The sequence below is a fragment of the Oryctolagus cuniculus genome, chromosome 9 (genome assembly GCF_964237555.1).
Source record: "Oryctolagus cuniculus chromosome 9, mOryCun1.1, whole genome shotgun sequence".
NCBI lineage: Eukaryota > Metazoa > Chordata > Mammalia > Lagomorpha > Leporidae > Oryctolagus > Oryctolagus cuniculus.
Genome location: NC_091440.1, coordinates 91,364,941 through 91,377,026, shown reverse-complemented (window position 1 = coordinate 91,377,026; position 12,086 = coordinate 91,364,941). Strand labels below are relative to the sequence as shown.

Here is a 12,086-nt window from a genome sequence, read left to right as displayed (position 1 = left end):
CACTAGCCCCTCCCCCGGGGCAGGGCTCTGCCTTCAACTTGGTCTTGGCTCCTCGCTCTGGCACCCCCTTCCTCACAGGGTTCTCTCTGGATGGACTAGGAGGTGGCTGCTCAGCAGCTGAGGTGTCATGGAGGGGTGGAGGTGGAGGGTCACGGACCCCTCTTTTCTCTCCATGTGGAGGGTGACCTCTTTGGCTGCCTTTGGTGTTGGAATTGGGAAGTCCCGTTGGTCCAGGACAGGCTCCTGGGGCTACCTGGAGGGCAGAGGGCATCTCTCTGTGGGCCACGGGGCCATGGGGACACCTCAGAGCTCTCCTGTAGGGTTTTTCTGCACAGTAAGACACCGGGGGGCCTTTTCAGGGGAAGGCAGAAGACGTGCTGAGAGCACAGGGTGCGGAAGCCCCGTCTGCTGGGAGCTGATCTCCAAGGGTACTTGGAGCCATGCAGTGGGGTCTGGGGATACCACTGCTGCCGATGGGGGCGCTGGCTTCGGTGCCCCAGCGAGGCCTGCCTCAGTCCCCACAGCACCATCCACAAAGCCGGGGCTCAGGAGAGGAGAGTTGAGGCAGCAGGTCGCACAGCAGGGCCAGCGGTCTCACCAGCGACGGCTGCCCTCCTGTTTCCTCTCCTGAGGGTCAGAACCCCAAGCTGACAAGGCCCTCCGATGGGGCGAGCTGGACAGTAAGTTACCACCTCTCACTGACGTTTCATTGCCAGAAACCTACCTCTTTCCCAGAGCTGTGTGGGACAGCGGCTGTTTGAAGAACCAGCCAAGGAGCACAGATGGCTGCCTTGACAAGGAGCCTGCGCACAGAGCCACCTGCCCCTGCTCCACAGTTTCCATCCACGGGCCCTGCCTTGGCTTACGTTGGCCCGTGGTCCCAGGCTACATTTCATCAGAGAATGTCATTTGTCACGTACTCGTTAAAAGCCGTGCAAGGCCAGACTTGCCAGCCGGCCGGGAGAGCCTGGAGAGAGCCCTTGCTGGTAATTTTGCTGGTGCTCTGCTCACTCCCACTTCTTCCTGCAGATCCTGGGCAAAGATCCAGGTGGCTCTTCTTGCCCACCACCTCCACTCCCCTTGCTGCTGGTCCCCTCCTGCCTTCCGCTGCAGGTGGCCTATGGGTCGCTGGGTAGGGATGGGGAGGCAAGTGGTGGTGGGCACAGGAGGATGGAAGGGAATTGGGTCCCAGGCAAGGGGTACAGGCAGGAGTGGGAAGTGTGACCATTTCACAGAACCATCTCCTCTCCGGGCCTGCTTAGCTGTGAATGCTTTGTCGTGCACAATTCGATCAAAATCCTGTGCTAGTGCTCTGGAGAGCATGTTGGGACTCCGAAGACTCCAACTTCCTAAAAAAGCTAGGAAGTTAGGAAACCACCTTTGCAGAGAACTCATGTGTCTGCCCTGTTCTCTTTGTGTAGGAAGGAATCGTGTCCCCCAGCGACCTGGACCTTGTCATGTCGGATGGCCTGGGCATGCGGTACGCGTTCATCGGACCCCTGGAGACCATGCACCTCAATGCCGAAGGTGGGCATCGGCACTAGGACGGGACATCGGCGCTGTGCGGTGTTTCTGCGGGTTTTGTCAGATCTTGCCTTTTCTTCTAGCATCTGTAGGAGACGATGGCCAGTCCTGGTAATTCAGACGTGGGCTGGGGTATAGAGCACTCTGTGCTAAGAGGTACAGCAGTTCCCCCTTATTTGTGGGAGATCCATTCCAAGACCCCCAGTGGATCCCCGGAACCATGGATAGTACAGAATCCTAGGTGTGCTATGTCTTTTCCTACATGTGTGAAAGTACTTCAGAAAGTTCGTGGGACAATGGAATTAAAAGATAAGCTTATTCTGGCACAATAAAATCTTGGACTGCCCGCATATTTCTTTCATAATGCACATTTCCCCATGAAGTTTTTGAAGACCCCTCATAAGCATGGATTTCAAGATTTTTTGTGCAAAAACAAATTTTTATTTTATAAGGATTTATTTTTATTTACCTGAAAGAGTTAGAGAGAGGGAGAGACAGAGAGAGGTCTTTCATCTGTTGGTTTAGTCTGCCAATGGCCTCAATGGCCAGGAATGAGCCAGGCCAAAGCCAGAAGCCAGGAGCTTCATCTGGGTCTCCCACGTGGCTGCAGGAGCCCAAGCACTTGGCCATCTGCCACTGCTTTTCCCAGGTCATTAACAGAGAGCTGAATCAGAAGTGGAGCAGCTGGGACACAAACTGGTGCCCATATAGATGCCCACATCACAGGCAGCAGCTTTTCCTACTATGCTATAATGCTGGCCCCCGATCTTTATTGAAATACATTTTTCCAGGGCTGGTGCCGAGGCGCAGTGGGTTAATCCTCTGCCTGCGGTGCCGGCATCCTATATGGGCACCTGTTCTGGTCCCAGCTGCTCCTCTTCCGGTATAACTCTGCCAAGGCCTGGGAGAGCAGTGGGGGATGGCCCAGGTCTTTGGGCCCCTGCACCCGCATGGGAGACCAGGAGGAGGCTCCTGGCTCCTTGCTTCGGATCAGCGCAGCTCTGACCATTACACCCATTTGGGGAGTGAACCAACAGAGGGAAGACCTTTCTCTCTGTCTCTCCCTCTCACTGTCTGTAGCTCTACCTCTCAAATAGATTAAAATCTTTAAAAAAAAAATGTACATTTTTCCACAGACATCTTGCAGTATTCTCATCAATATTTATGGTAAAGTTTAATTTATAAATTAAGTGCAGTAAGAAATTTAAAACAACAATGATGAAATAAATAATTATAGCAGCATACTATAATAAAGATTAGTTATATCTGGAATTTGGCATTTGAATCTTGGAGCAGGATGGACTGCAAGTAACTGAACCACGGAACACAGAACCATGGGCAAGGGGGACTACCATCAACGCACATGGAATCTGTGAACTGCAGCTCTGTGTGGCACAGGGAGAGGCAGTGATGGTTGGAGACCTTGCTGTGTGGCAGCCAGCCTGTAGGAAGAGAAATGATGATGAAATTATTTGCAAAGGCAAACGGGAACGTAGAGCTGGGAGTGCACACCTACCCCAGGAACCTGTGCAGGGTCCATCTCCTGCCTAAACAGGAGTAACTTCTGCGTGTGCTTTTCTGGACCCTCGGTTCCCCTCCCAGAGGCCAGGGAGTGGGGAGCAGGCTCCTCACCTGCACAGGAGCTGCTGCAGGGCCTCATTGACACACCCTTGTCCTGGGAGCTGACTGCAAAAGGAAAGATAGCTCAACAAGGATGAGACGCTTCCAAGGATAGAACTCCACCAGCCAGATCGCAGATGATGCAAAAAGAGGCATCAGCTAGCAAAACCTATTTAATTTGATAATTAAATAAATTTAAGAAGCTACGTATAAAATTCTGGCAAGACGTCACCTAGATGTTATGATTCCTGGCTGTCTCTTGCTGTTGAAAGCATAAGTAACTCATCTGTTCGCTTTCCTGTGTTGTCATAGATTTCTGCAATTACCACGTATGACTTTAATAATGTAACTAACTTATAAAACATGAGGATACTCCAAAACCTTTGTGGAAAATGGAATTAAAAGGTTTTTTAAAGTTTATTTGAAAGAGTTACAGAGAAAGAGAGAGAGAGACTCCATCTGCTAGTTCACTCCTCAAATGGCCACAACAGCTGGAGCTGGGCCAATCTGAAGCCAGGAACCAGGAGATACCTGTGAGTCTCCCACATGGGTACAGGGGCCCAAGGATTTGGACCATAAAGAATGATTATTTTTGATGCAAAATATCTTGAAATCAATGGATAGTTTTTTTGAAATATTTATTTTTATTTTATTTGAAAGAGTTTTAGAGAGAGGTAGGGACAGAAAGAGAGATCTTCCATCTGCTGGTTCACTCCCCAAGTGGTCACAATGGCTGGAGCTGGGCTGATCTGAAGCCAAGAGCTAAGAGCTTCTTTTGGGTCTCCCATGTAGGTGCAGGAGCCCAAGTACTTGGGCCATCCTCAGTTGCTTTCCCAAGCACATCAGCAGGGAGCTGGATTGGAAGTGGAGCAGCTGGGACTCAAACCAGTGCCCATATGGGATGCCAGTGCTGCAGGCTGGGGCATTAACCCGCTGTGCCACAGTTCTGACCCCCATAGTTTTGTTTTTAAGAGTTATTTATTTATTTGAAAGTCAGAGTTAAAGTAAGAGGCAGAGAGAGAGAGGCAGAGAGGCAGAGAGAGATGAGGGGGAGAGGGGCAGAAGGGGAGAGAGGGAGGGAGAGAGGTCTTCCATCTGCCAGTTCACTCCCCAATGACTGCAATGGCCAGAGCTGGGCTGATGTGAAGCCAGGAGCCAGGAGCTTCTTTTGGGTCTCCCAGGCGGGTGCAGAGGCCCAAGGACTTAGGCCATTTTCCACTGCTTTCCCAGGCCATAGCAGAGAGCTGGATCGAAAGTGGAGCAGCTGGGGCTCGAACCAGCTCCATAAGGGTATTCTGGCACTGCAGGCGGTGGCTTTACCCACTACACCACAGTGCCAGCCCCACTCTATAGTTTTTTATAATATGTGTTTGCCATGAACTTTTTTTTTTTAAAGATTATTTATTTGAAAGTCAGATTTATGGAGAGGGAGAAACAGAGATCTTTCATCTGCTGTTTCACTCCCTAGATGGCCACAATGGCTGGTGCTGTGCCAAACCAAAGCCAGGATCCGGGAGCTTCTTCCAGGTCTCCCACATGGGTAGCAGGTGTCCAAGCACTTGGGCCATCTTCTGCTGCTTTTCCCAAGCACATTAGCCAGGAGCAGGATTGGAAGTGAGCAGCCGGGACGTGAACCATTGCTCACAAGGAATGTGGGCATTGAAGGTGGCAGTTTTTCCTGCCATGTCACAGCGCTAGCCCCTGCCATGATCTAGAAAGAGAAAGGGAGTATTGTCTGCATTGCCACAGTCTACATTTCACAAAGGATATTGAGAAACTGGGGCTTATCTAGAAAGAAGTGACTACGGTAGTGTGTGTGTGAGAGTGTGTGAGATTCATGTCTTTTGTGGGGGCAGAACCAGACTGGAAATGGCAGGCAGACAGGTTTGGGCTCAACACATGACATGAGGAACTTTCTAGTAACAAGAGCTCATGTCAGGCCGGCGCCGCGGCTCACTAGGCTAATCCTCCGCCTAGCGGCACCGGCACACCGGGTTCTAGTCCCTGTTGGGGCGTCGGATTCTGTCCCGGTTGCCCCTCTTCCAGGCCAGCTCTCTGCTGTGGCCAGGGAGTGCAGTGGAGGATGGCCCAGGTGCTTGGGCCCTGCACCCCATGGGAGACCAGGAAAAGCACCTGGCTCCTGGCTCCTGCCATCGGATCAGCGCGCTGCGCCAGCCGCAGCGCGCCGGCCGCGGCGGCCATTGGAGGGTGAACCAACAGCAAAGGAAGACCTTTCTCTCTGTCTCTCTCTCTCACTGTCCACTCTGCCTGTCAAAAAAAAAAAAAAAAAAAAAAAGAGCTCATGTCCATTGAGTGGGTGGGCAGAGGCAGGGTGGCTGACTGCCTGCCAGCGGATGTGGGCGTCGCAGTAGGTGGCCTCTCGGAGTCTGTTTGCCTTCAGTTCTTGAATTCCACGATGGTCTGGTGTTGCTGCAGTCCATTTTCACCTCACTGATGAATGAAGTGACCTTTCCAAGGCATCATTCAAGGCGGTTTTGCTGGACATGTTCTCACAGCCAGCAGATGCACTGGGGTTTCGTGAGTGGCTTGGCTGTGTGTGCCACGCAAATTCAGTCTGCTAACTGACTTGCACTGTGCTAAGAGGAACTGCGGGGAGGAGGGGCCCTCTGCTTGCACCAGGATGTTAGTTTTGTGGGAGGAGACTCCGTGAACACAGGAAGGACACGTAAAGAATTTACTCAGACCGGTGAAGAGTTTTGAAGTGTCATTAAAATAAAGCCTCAGAGGCATGTGTTTAGCCAGTGGTTACGCTGCCAGTTAAGACACCCGTACTCCATATTGGAGGACCTGGGTTCAATGCCTGGCTCCAACTGCTGACTCCAGCTCCATGCCGATGTGTGCACCCTGGGAGGCGGTTGTGATGGGTTCCTGCCATGCACGTGGGAGATTGAATTCCTGGCTCCCAGCTCTGGCCCTGGCTGTTGCAAGCATTTGGAGAATGAACCAGCAAACGGAGCTCTTGTCTGTCTGTCTCTTTCTGAGCTCTTGTCTGTCTGTCTCTTTCTCTGGGCCTCTCAAATTCAAATAAAATAAAATGTTGGCTAGTTTTTAATCTTTTCTCACCCAGAACCTCAAAAGTGGTGACCGTATTTAAGTATCTAAATTGTGTGGAGACAACACTGCCTGATCATCACCATGTCTCGCTTCTTTTTCTTTCCTGAGAAAAATACGATAATTGAGCTATCGTGAGAAGGTGATAGGGCGAAAACTGAGAACGGCTTTGACCCTCAAACACACAGAACAGAAGCCAACGAAACCAGAAACTCAGGGACCAAATAAGGTGGCAGACAGGAAGGAGGCCCATAACAATTTTTCAAACAAAGCAGATGTGATAAGAAAACTTAATTGGCTTAATAGGATCATGGTGGACGGATGTAGCTTTCAACTTCAGAGCATTCCGAAGAGCAGAGGGAGACAGCTCTAAGATCTGGTTGGGAGCCAGTGGCAGTATTGGTTATTCTACAGTGTTCCCTAGACTATATCAAGATTGGAGCTGGGAGAATTTTTCTTGTTTTCTGGTATTATTTCCATAAAGCCAGCCACTCCAGTTAAAGCCACCATTTATCTAGAACCAGTGCAGATATTTTAGGATTTGTTTTTAATCCAGTAAAACAGACCTGAGAAACAGAAGGCCAGCATGCTGACTTTGCCTTCTGCCTCCTTTTCAAGAGCTGTATGCACAAGGGGCAAGCTCACAGGATGGTGGGGTTCTGGCCCTTTAAGCCAATTGGCTGAGTCCACAGCCTGTGTCACCCACCCCCTAGCTGGATGGCCTTGGGCAAGTATGTAAGGTCTGTGCCTCCGTGGTTTCCCCATATGTAGAATAGGGGTAACAACATCCGCCCCCTTGTGGGGGTGGCTTGAGCATTGAGCCCAACGGAAGCCCCCTCGCTGGCCGGCTGCCGCAGACTTCACCCGTGTCGCCACGCTATATTTATTCAGACTTTCGTCTTGTTTGTTTAATTTACCGCTCTTCTGGGTTTTCCGGCTTCTGCTTTAGGCCCTCCCCAAAGACTCCCAAGTACAAGGGGGAGACATGCGCAAGCAGCGCAGGCTGGGACAGTTTTGCTGTAGAACTGTTGTAGCATCTCCGGCCCCAGGAAAGGGAACACCCCGTGGGCTGTCCCTGGGTGGGGCTGAAGCCACCTCCTGTGCCAGCTCCATAAGCAGGGAGGAAGGCTCCGTGCCTGTGCACCTGGGCTGCTGTCTGGTTGAGATAACCCCCTGCCGTCCTGGGGGCTCCCAGCTGAGTGATCCCAAGGAGGAAGGCAGCAAGATAAGCTTCATCTATGTTGTTGTTTTCTTTCTCTATATGAGCATCTTTTACTAAATTGGGCTCAGGGCCTTCTTTTCTTTAAGATTGATTGATTTATTATTTGAAAGCCAGAGAGAGGGAGAGTGTGAGTGAGTGTGAGAGATCTTCCATCCACTGATTCACTCCCCAAATGGCTGTAACAGCTGGAACTCCACCGATCCAAAGCCAGGAGCTTCCTCTGGGTGCCCTATGTGGGTGCAGGGGCCCAAGGACTTGAGCCATCTTCCATTGCTTTCCCAAGGCCATAGCAGAAAGCTGGATCGGAAGTGGAGTAGCCAGGATTTGAACTGGCGCCCACATGGGATGCCCACACTGCAGGTGGTGGCTTTACCGGCTGTGCCACAGCGCCGGCCTGGACTCAGAGTCTTCTACAAAGCTAAGCTGTCTAAGGGGTTTTGGAAGAACACAGCTTGAAGGAACAGAGGGTATGGAGACCTAGAAAGAAGAACACAGAGGGAGGGTAACAGAGATGGGAATCTGGGGCAGGAGTGGACTAGTGGGCTGCAAGGGAGGTGTGTTGTGTTTTGTGTGTGTGCGTGTGTTCTGATTAAATTGGTATTTTAGAGTAAGAACCAATAAATTATCTCATTATATAGAGAAGCCAAACTTACTACTGAAGAGAGAATAAAATCCCCCTTCTGTCCCTATGTAAGTGGAAGGGGAATGTTGCACGCGGCAGTAACGGACGCACACTGGGAGGTCCTTGGACATGACGAGGCCCGGTGCACGTGTGAGTCCCACCGTACGTTCCTTGTGTCGGGAGCATCCAGGGAGCCTTGACAGGCGTTGGCTGCCCTGGAGACGCGAGGCCGTGCACAGCCTGTTCTGAGCATGCGCTGTTCATGTCTCCGCCTTGGACCGCGCAGACGGCTCAGTGCCGGGAGAGCCTGGAGGTGTGTCACAGCAGGGCTCTCAGATTGGGGAAGCCTGCGGTTTTGATCGGTTTCTTGACAAAGGTGGGGAAATGATGAATTGCACTGTGAAGAGTTTGACCATATTTTATCGTATTTTGAAGAAATCAATATCCCTTTAAAACTTTACAAATTCTGGGGCTGGTTTGTGGCACAGCAAGTTAAGCTGCCACCTGCTTTGTCCGCATCACGTATTGGGAGCACGGGTTTGAGCCCTGGCTGCCGCGCTTCCAATCCAGCTCTGCTAATGTGCCTGGGAACGCAGTGAAGATGGCCCAAGTGCTTGGGCCCCTGCCATCCATGTGCGAGACCTGGATGGATTTCCTCCCTCCTGGCTTCAGCCTGGCCCATTACAGCCATTTGCGAAGTGAAGCAGCAGATGGAAGATCTCTCTGTCTCTCTGTCTCTCTCTCTCTCTCTCTTCACTCTGCCTTTCAAATCATCAAAAAAAAAAAAAAAAAAAAAAAAAAAAAAAAAAAAAACCACACAAAACTTTACAAATTCTACAGAAGGCAATAGGAGAAGAAAGTTCTAGAAAACCCCTGGGAGGTGCATGCCTGTACAGGGACTGTAAAGAATGCACACTTGTCCAGAGGATGTGAAGTGTCCAGAGGTGAATTGTGCCAGGGTTGAGTCCTGTGGCATTGCTGCCCCCATGGGAGAGGAGATGGAGTTGGCGGCTGAGGTGGCCCCCGGGCAGCTCCATGTTCACTGCAGGGGTCAGTGTGCAGCCACGTGACTCCCTGGCTTCCTCAGGGTCAGCATCTTTCCAGCTTATTTCCAACTTTCCCTGTGTCTCTGCCCCTCCAGCAGGATAAACTATGTCTCGATGTTATCACCTTTAGTTTGAATAAATATGAGGGTACTTCAAAAAATTCAAAGGGCTACAAGTTTGTTTTGTTGCAAGACATTTTTTGGAATCCATGCAGTTTTTACATAGTACACATTATCTGAATTTCAGGGGTGGTTTTGTTGGCATCACAATAAGCTTATCCTTTAATTCCACTCCTTTCCACAAACGTTTTGAGGTGCCCTGAGAAGATAGAGGTGAGGTAGGCACTTCTTTGTTGAAAAGAGGTAAGTGTATAGGTTGCTTTCCATTCTCTAGCAGTGCCAAGCCATCTGGGATGACTGAACAGCGCTGGCACATTTAGGGAACCTTCTAGAATTCTGAGTTGCCAAGTTCACATGTGACACGACATGAAATCCCTTCTTTTATAACTTTTGTCTGCTGCTTAATTGCAGGTGCTAACATCAGAAAAGTCGGTGCACTTGAACTTTTTATCCTTCCAGAAACTTGCCCTTCTCGGGGAGCTCTAACACACTGGGGGAGAAGGAAAGTGGGGCAGAGCTGAAGCCCGGTGATTGCAGGGTTCCGTGTCCATGTAGGTCAAAAAAGACTAAGCCTGAATGGAGTAATTTATTGTGCTCTTTTTTTTCTAAGTGAGCAGCACTGATCATTTTTATTTTAAACTGACCACACACAGTTTTTGTGGGGTAGAGGGAAGAGCCAAGCTCTGGGATTTTTAGCAGAGTCTGCAGTTTTACTTTTTCCTTTGTTATCTTTTTAACCCAAATGACCCACTGCTGAGTTATTCTGCTGGCTTCCAAAAATGTTGGAAATGGGCCAGAGCCAGGGTCTGCAGAGCCGGGCGGGCCGGGGCAGGCGTGGGGCTGGGCGTGTGTGCGTTCCTCTGTGCTTTGTGTCTCCTGCTCTTTGCTTCAACCCCGCATGGCCCCAGGCTGCGTGCAGGGGGTTGTGTGTCTGCTTTGCTGAGCCTCCTTTTCACGTGCTGCTCCACCACGGGCTTCCCTGGGGATGCCTGCATCAGGGCACAGGGTGTGCCTGGATTCCAGCCCACCTGTCCAGAGCTTTAGCAACCTCTGTTTAGGGACCTGCCACCCTGTAAACACGCGGGGAGAGCAGCACCTGGAATTCCTAGAAGAGTGACTTGAGTGACAGGTACTTTGGTTCTTAGAAAAACATCCCAGCCAGTTGTTGAAGGAGATGCTGTTGGCGGAAGTTAGGATTTCCTGTGATGTTGGGCAGGCAGTGGGTGGCGGCCCTGCAGCAGGGTCCTCCCTCACCTCCCTCCTCTGTCCCCCGCCCACCCCCTCCAGGTCTTTTATCAGCAGCAGAAAGAGAATGTCACGAATCTGACCCCCAGGGTCGAAGCCTCTGGGCCAGCACACTTAGTTTGAAAGTTCTCAGTGTCCTTGCTGATGTTGTGGCTTCTTGTTTTTGTACATTTCAGGTATGTTAAGCTACTGCGACAGATACAGTGAAGGCATGAAACGGGTCCTGAAGTCTTTCGGGTCCATTCCTGAGTTTTCCGGCGCCACGGTGGAGAAGGTTAACCAGGTGTGCACACTCCCTCATCCCTGCCGCGGGGGCGTTAGGCATCCCTGGGACCCTGGCACCCGGTCTCTCTGGTTCTTTTTCCCTCACTTTGTCCACGGTCACCAGGAGACCATCATACAATGTGACCTAGACGTGTGTCTAGGACCGGAATTCTCTAAAGATTCCAAAAGCTTGTGTTCCTTGAAGGGTTCCCCTCCTTGACGTCCCTGGTCTTTGGAAGCGGTTGGTGGGCAGCTGGCATAGACAGGAACACGACTCACACCCCTGACTGTTTCCTCTGTGTGCTTCTCTTTTGCTCCTGACTCTGCTCCAGGCCATGTGCAAGAAGGTGCCCGCAGACCCGGAGCACTTGGCTGCCAGGAGGGAGTGGAGGGACGAGTGCCTCAAGAGACTGGCCAAGCTGAAAAGGCAGATGCAGCCCCAGTAAACTTCTTGGGGTGCTCTTACCACTCCTGCCAGTGGAAGCCCTACTGGGAAAATGACCAGCACTTAATCTGACGTCTCCACAACCATGGAAGCCTGAGGGTGCCTGCGTGAAGGCTCATAATGGAGGGTGGTGGCTGGGTATCACAGTAGCACTTGGGTTTTGAGTCTGGATTTTCCGCCACATGGGCGAATGGTTTGAAGATTTTCTGGTGTGATTACATATGACTGCATCTCACAGCCCATGGTACGGCATAGAGTTTCATTTTATTTTGATCTGCAGCAGGATATTTTTGCGGTTATTCTCCTATCTCTGAGTGCTCTGTGGCCCCACCACATTTATTAGTCTTCCACCTTCATCTCACTAATGCCTATTCTGAATAAAAGTTTTTGATGCTTTAAAGATGTTGCTTCTGATTTTTTTTTTTAAGATTTATTTTGTCTATTGAAAAGGCAGAGGCTGGCACTGTGGTATAGTGTATAAAGCTGTTCCAATTCCGGTCTAGCTCTCTGCTATGGCCTGGGAAAGCAGTAGAAGATGGTCCAAGTCCTTGGGCCCCTGCACCTGTGTGGGAGACCTGGACGAAGCTCCTGGCTTTGGATTGGCGCAGCTCCGGCTGTTGTGGCCAACTGGGGAGTGAACCAGTGGATGGAAGACCTCTCTCTCTGCCTTTTCTTCTCTCTCTGTGTAACTCTGACTTTCAAGTAAATAAATAAATCTTTAAAAAATAAGAAAAGGTAGAGTGACAGAGAAAGAGGAGAGACAAGGAGAGAAAGATCTTTCATGCATTGGTTCACTCACCAGATGGCTACAATGACCAGGGCTGTACCAGGCCAAAGCCAGGAGCTTCCAGCAGGTCTCCCACATGGATACTGGGGTCAAGCACTTGGGCCATCTCCTGCTCTTTCC

General features: G+C 50.8%; 1 protein-coding gene across 1 annotated transcript in view; it reads left to right on the top strand.

The window, feature by feature from the left end:
- Window positions 1-11,576, top strand: part of CRYL1 (crystallin lambda 1) — a 121,866-nt gene extending 110,290 nt beyond the window's left edge. The window contains 3 exon segments of the mRNA NM_001082278.1: window positions 1,422-1,527; window positions 10,647-10,753; window positions 11,067-11,576. Of these exon segments, the coding sequence (NP_001075747.1) occupies window positions 1,422-1,527; window positions 10,647-10,753; window positions 11,067-11,180 (327 nt within the window). The 3' untranslated portion in view covers window positions 11,181-11,576.
- The last annotated feature ends 510 nt before the right edge of the window (window positions 11,577-12,086 follow it).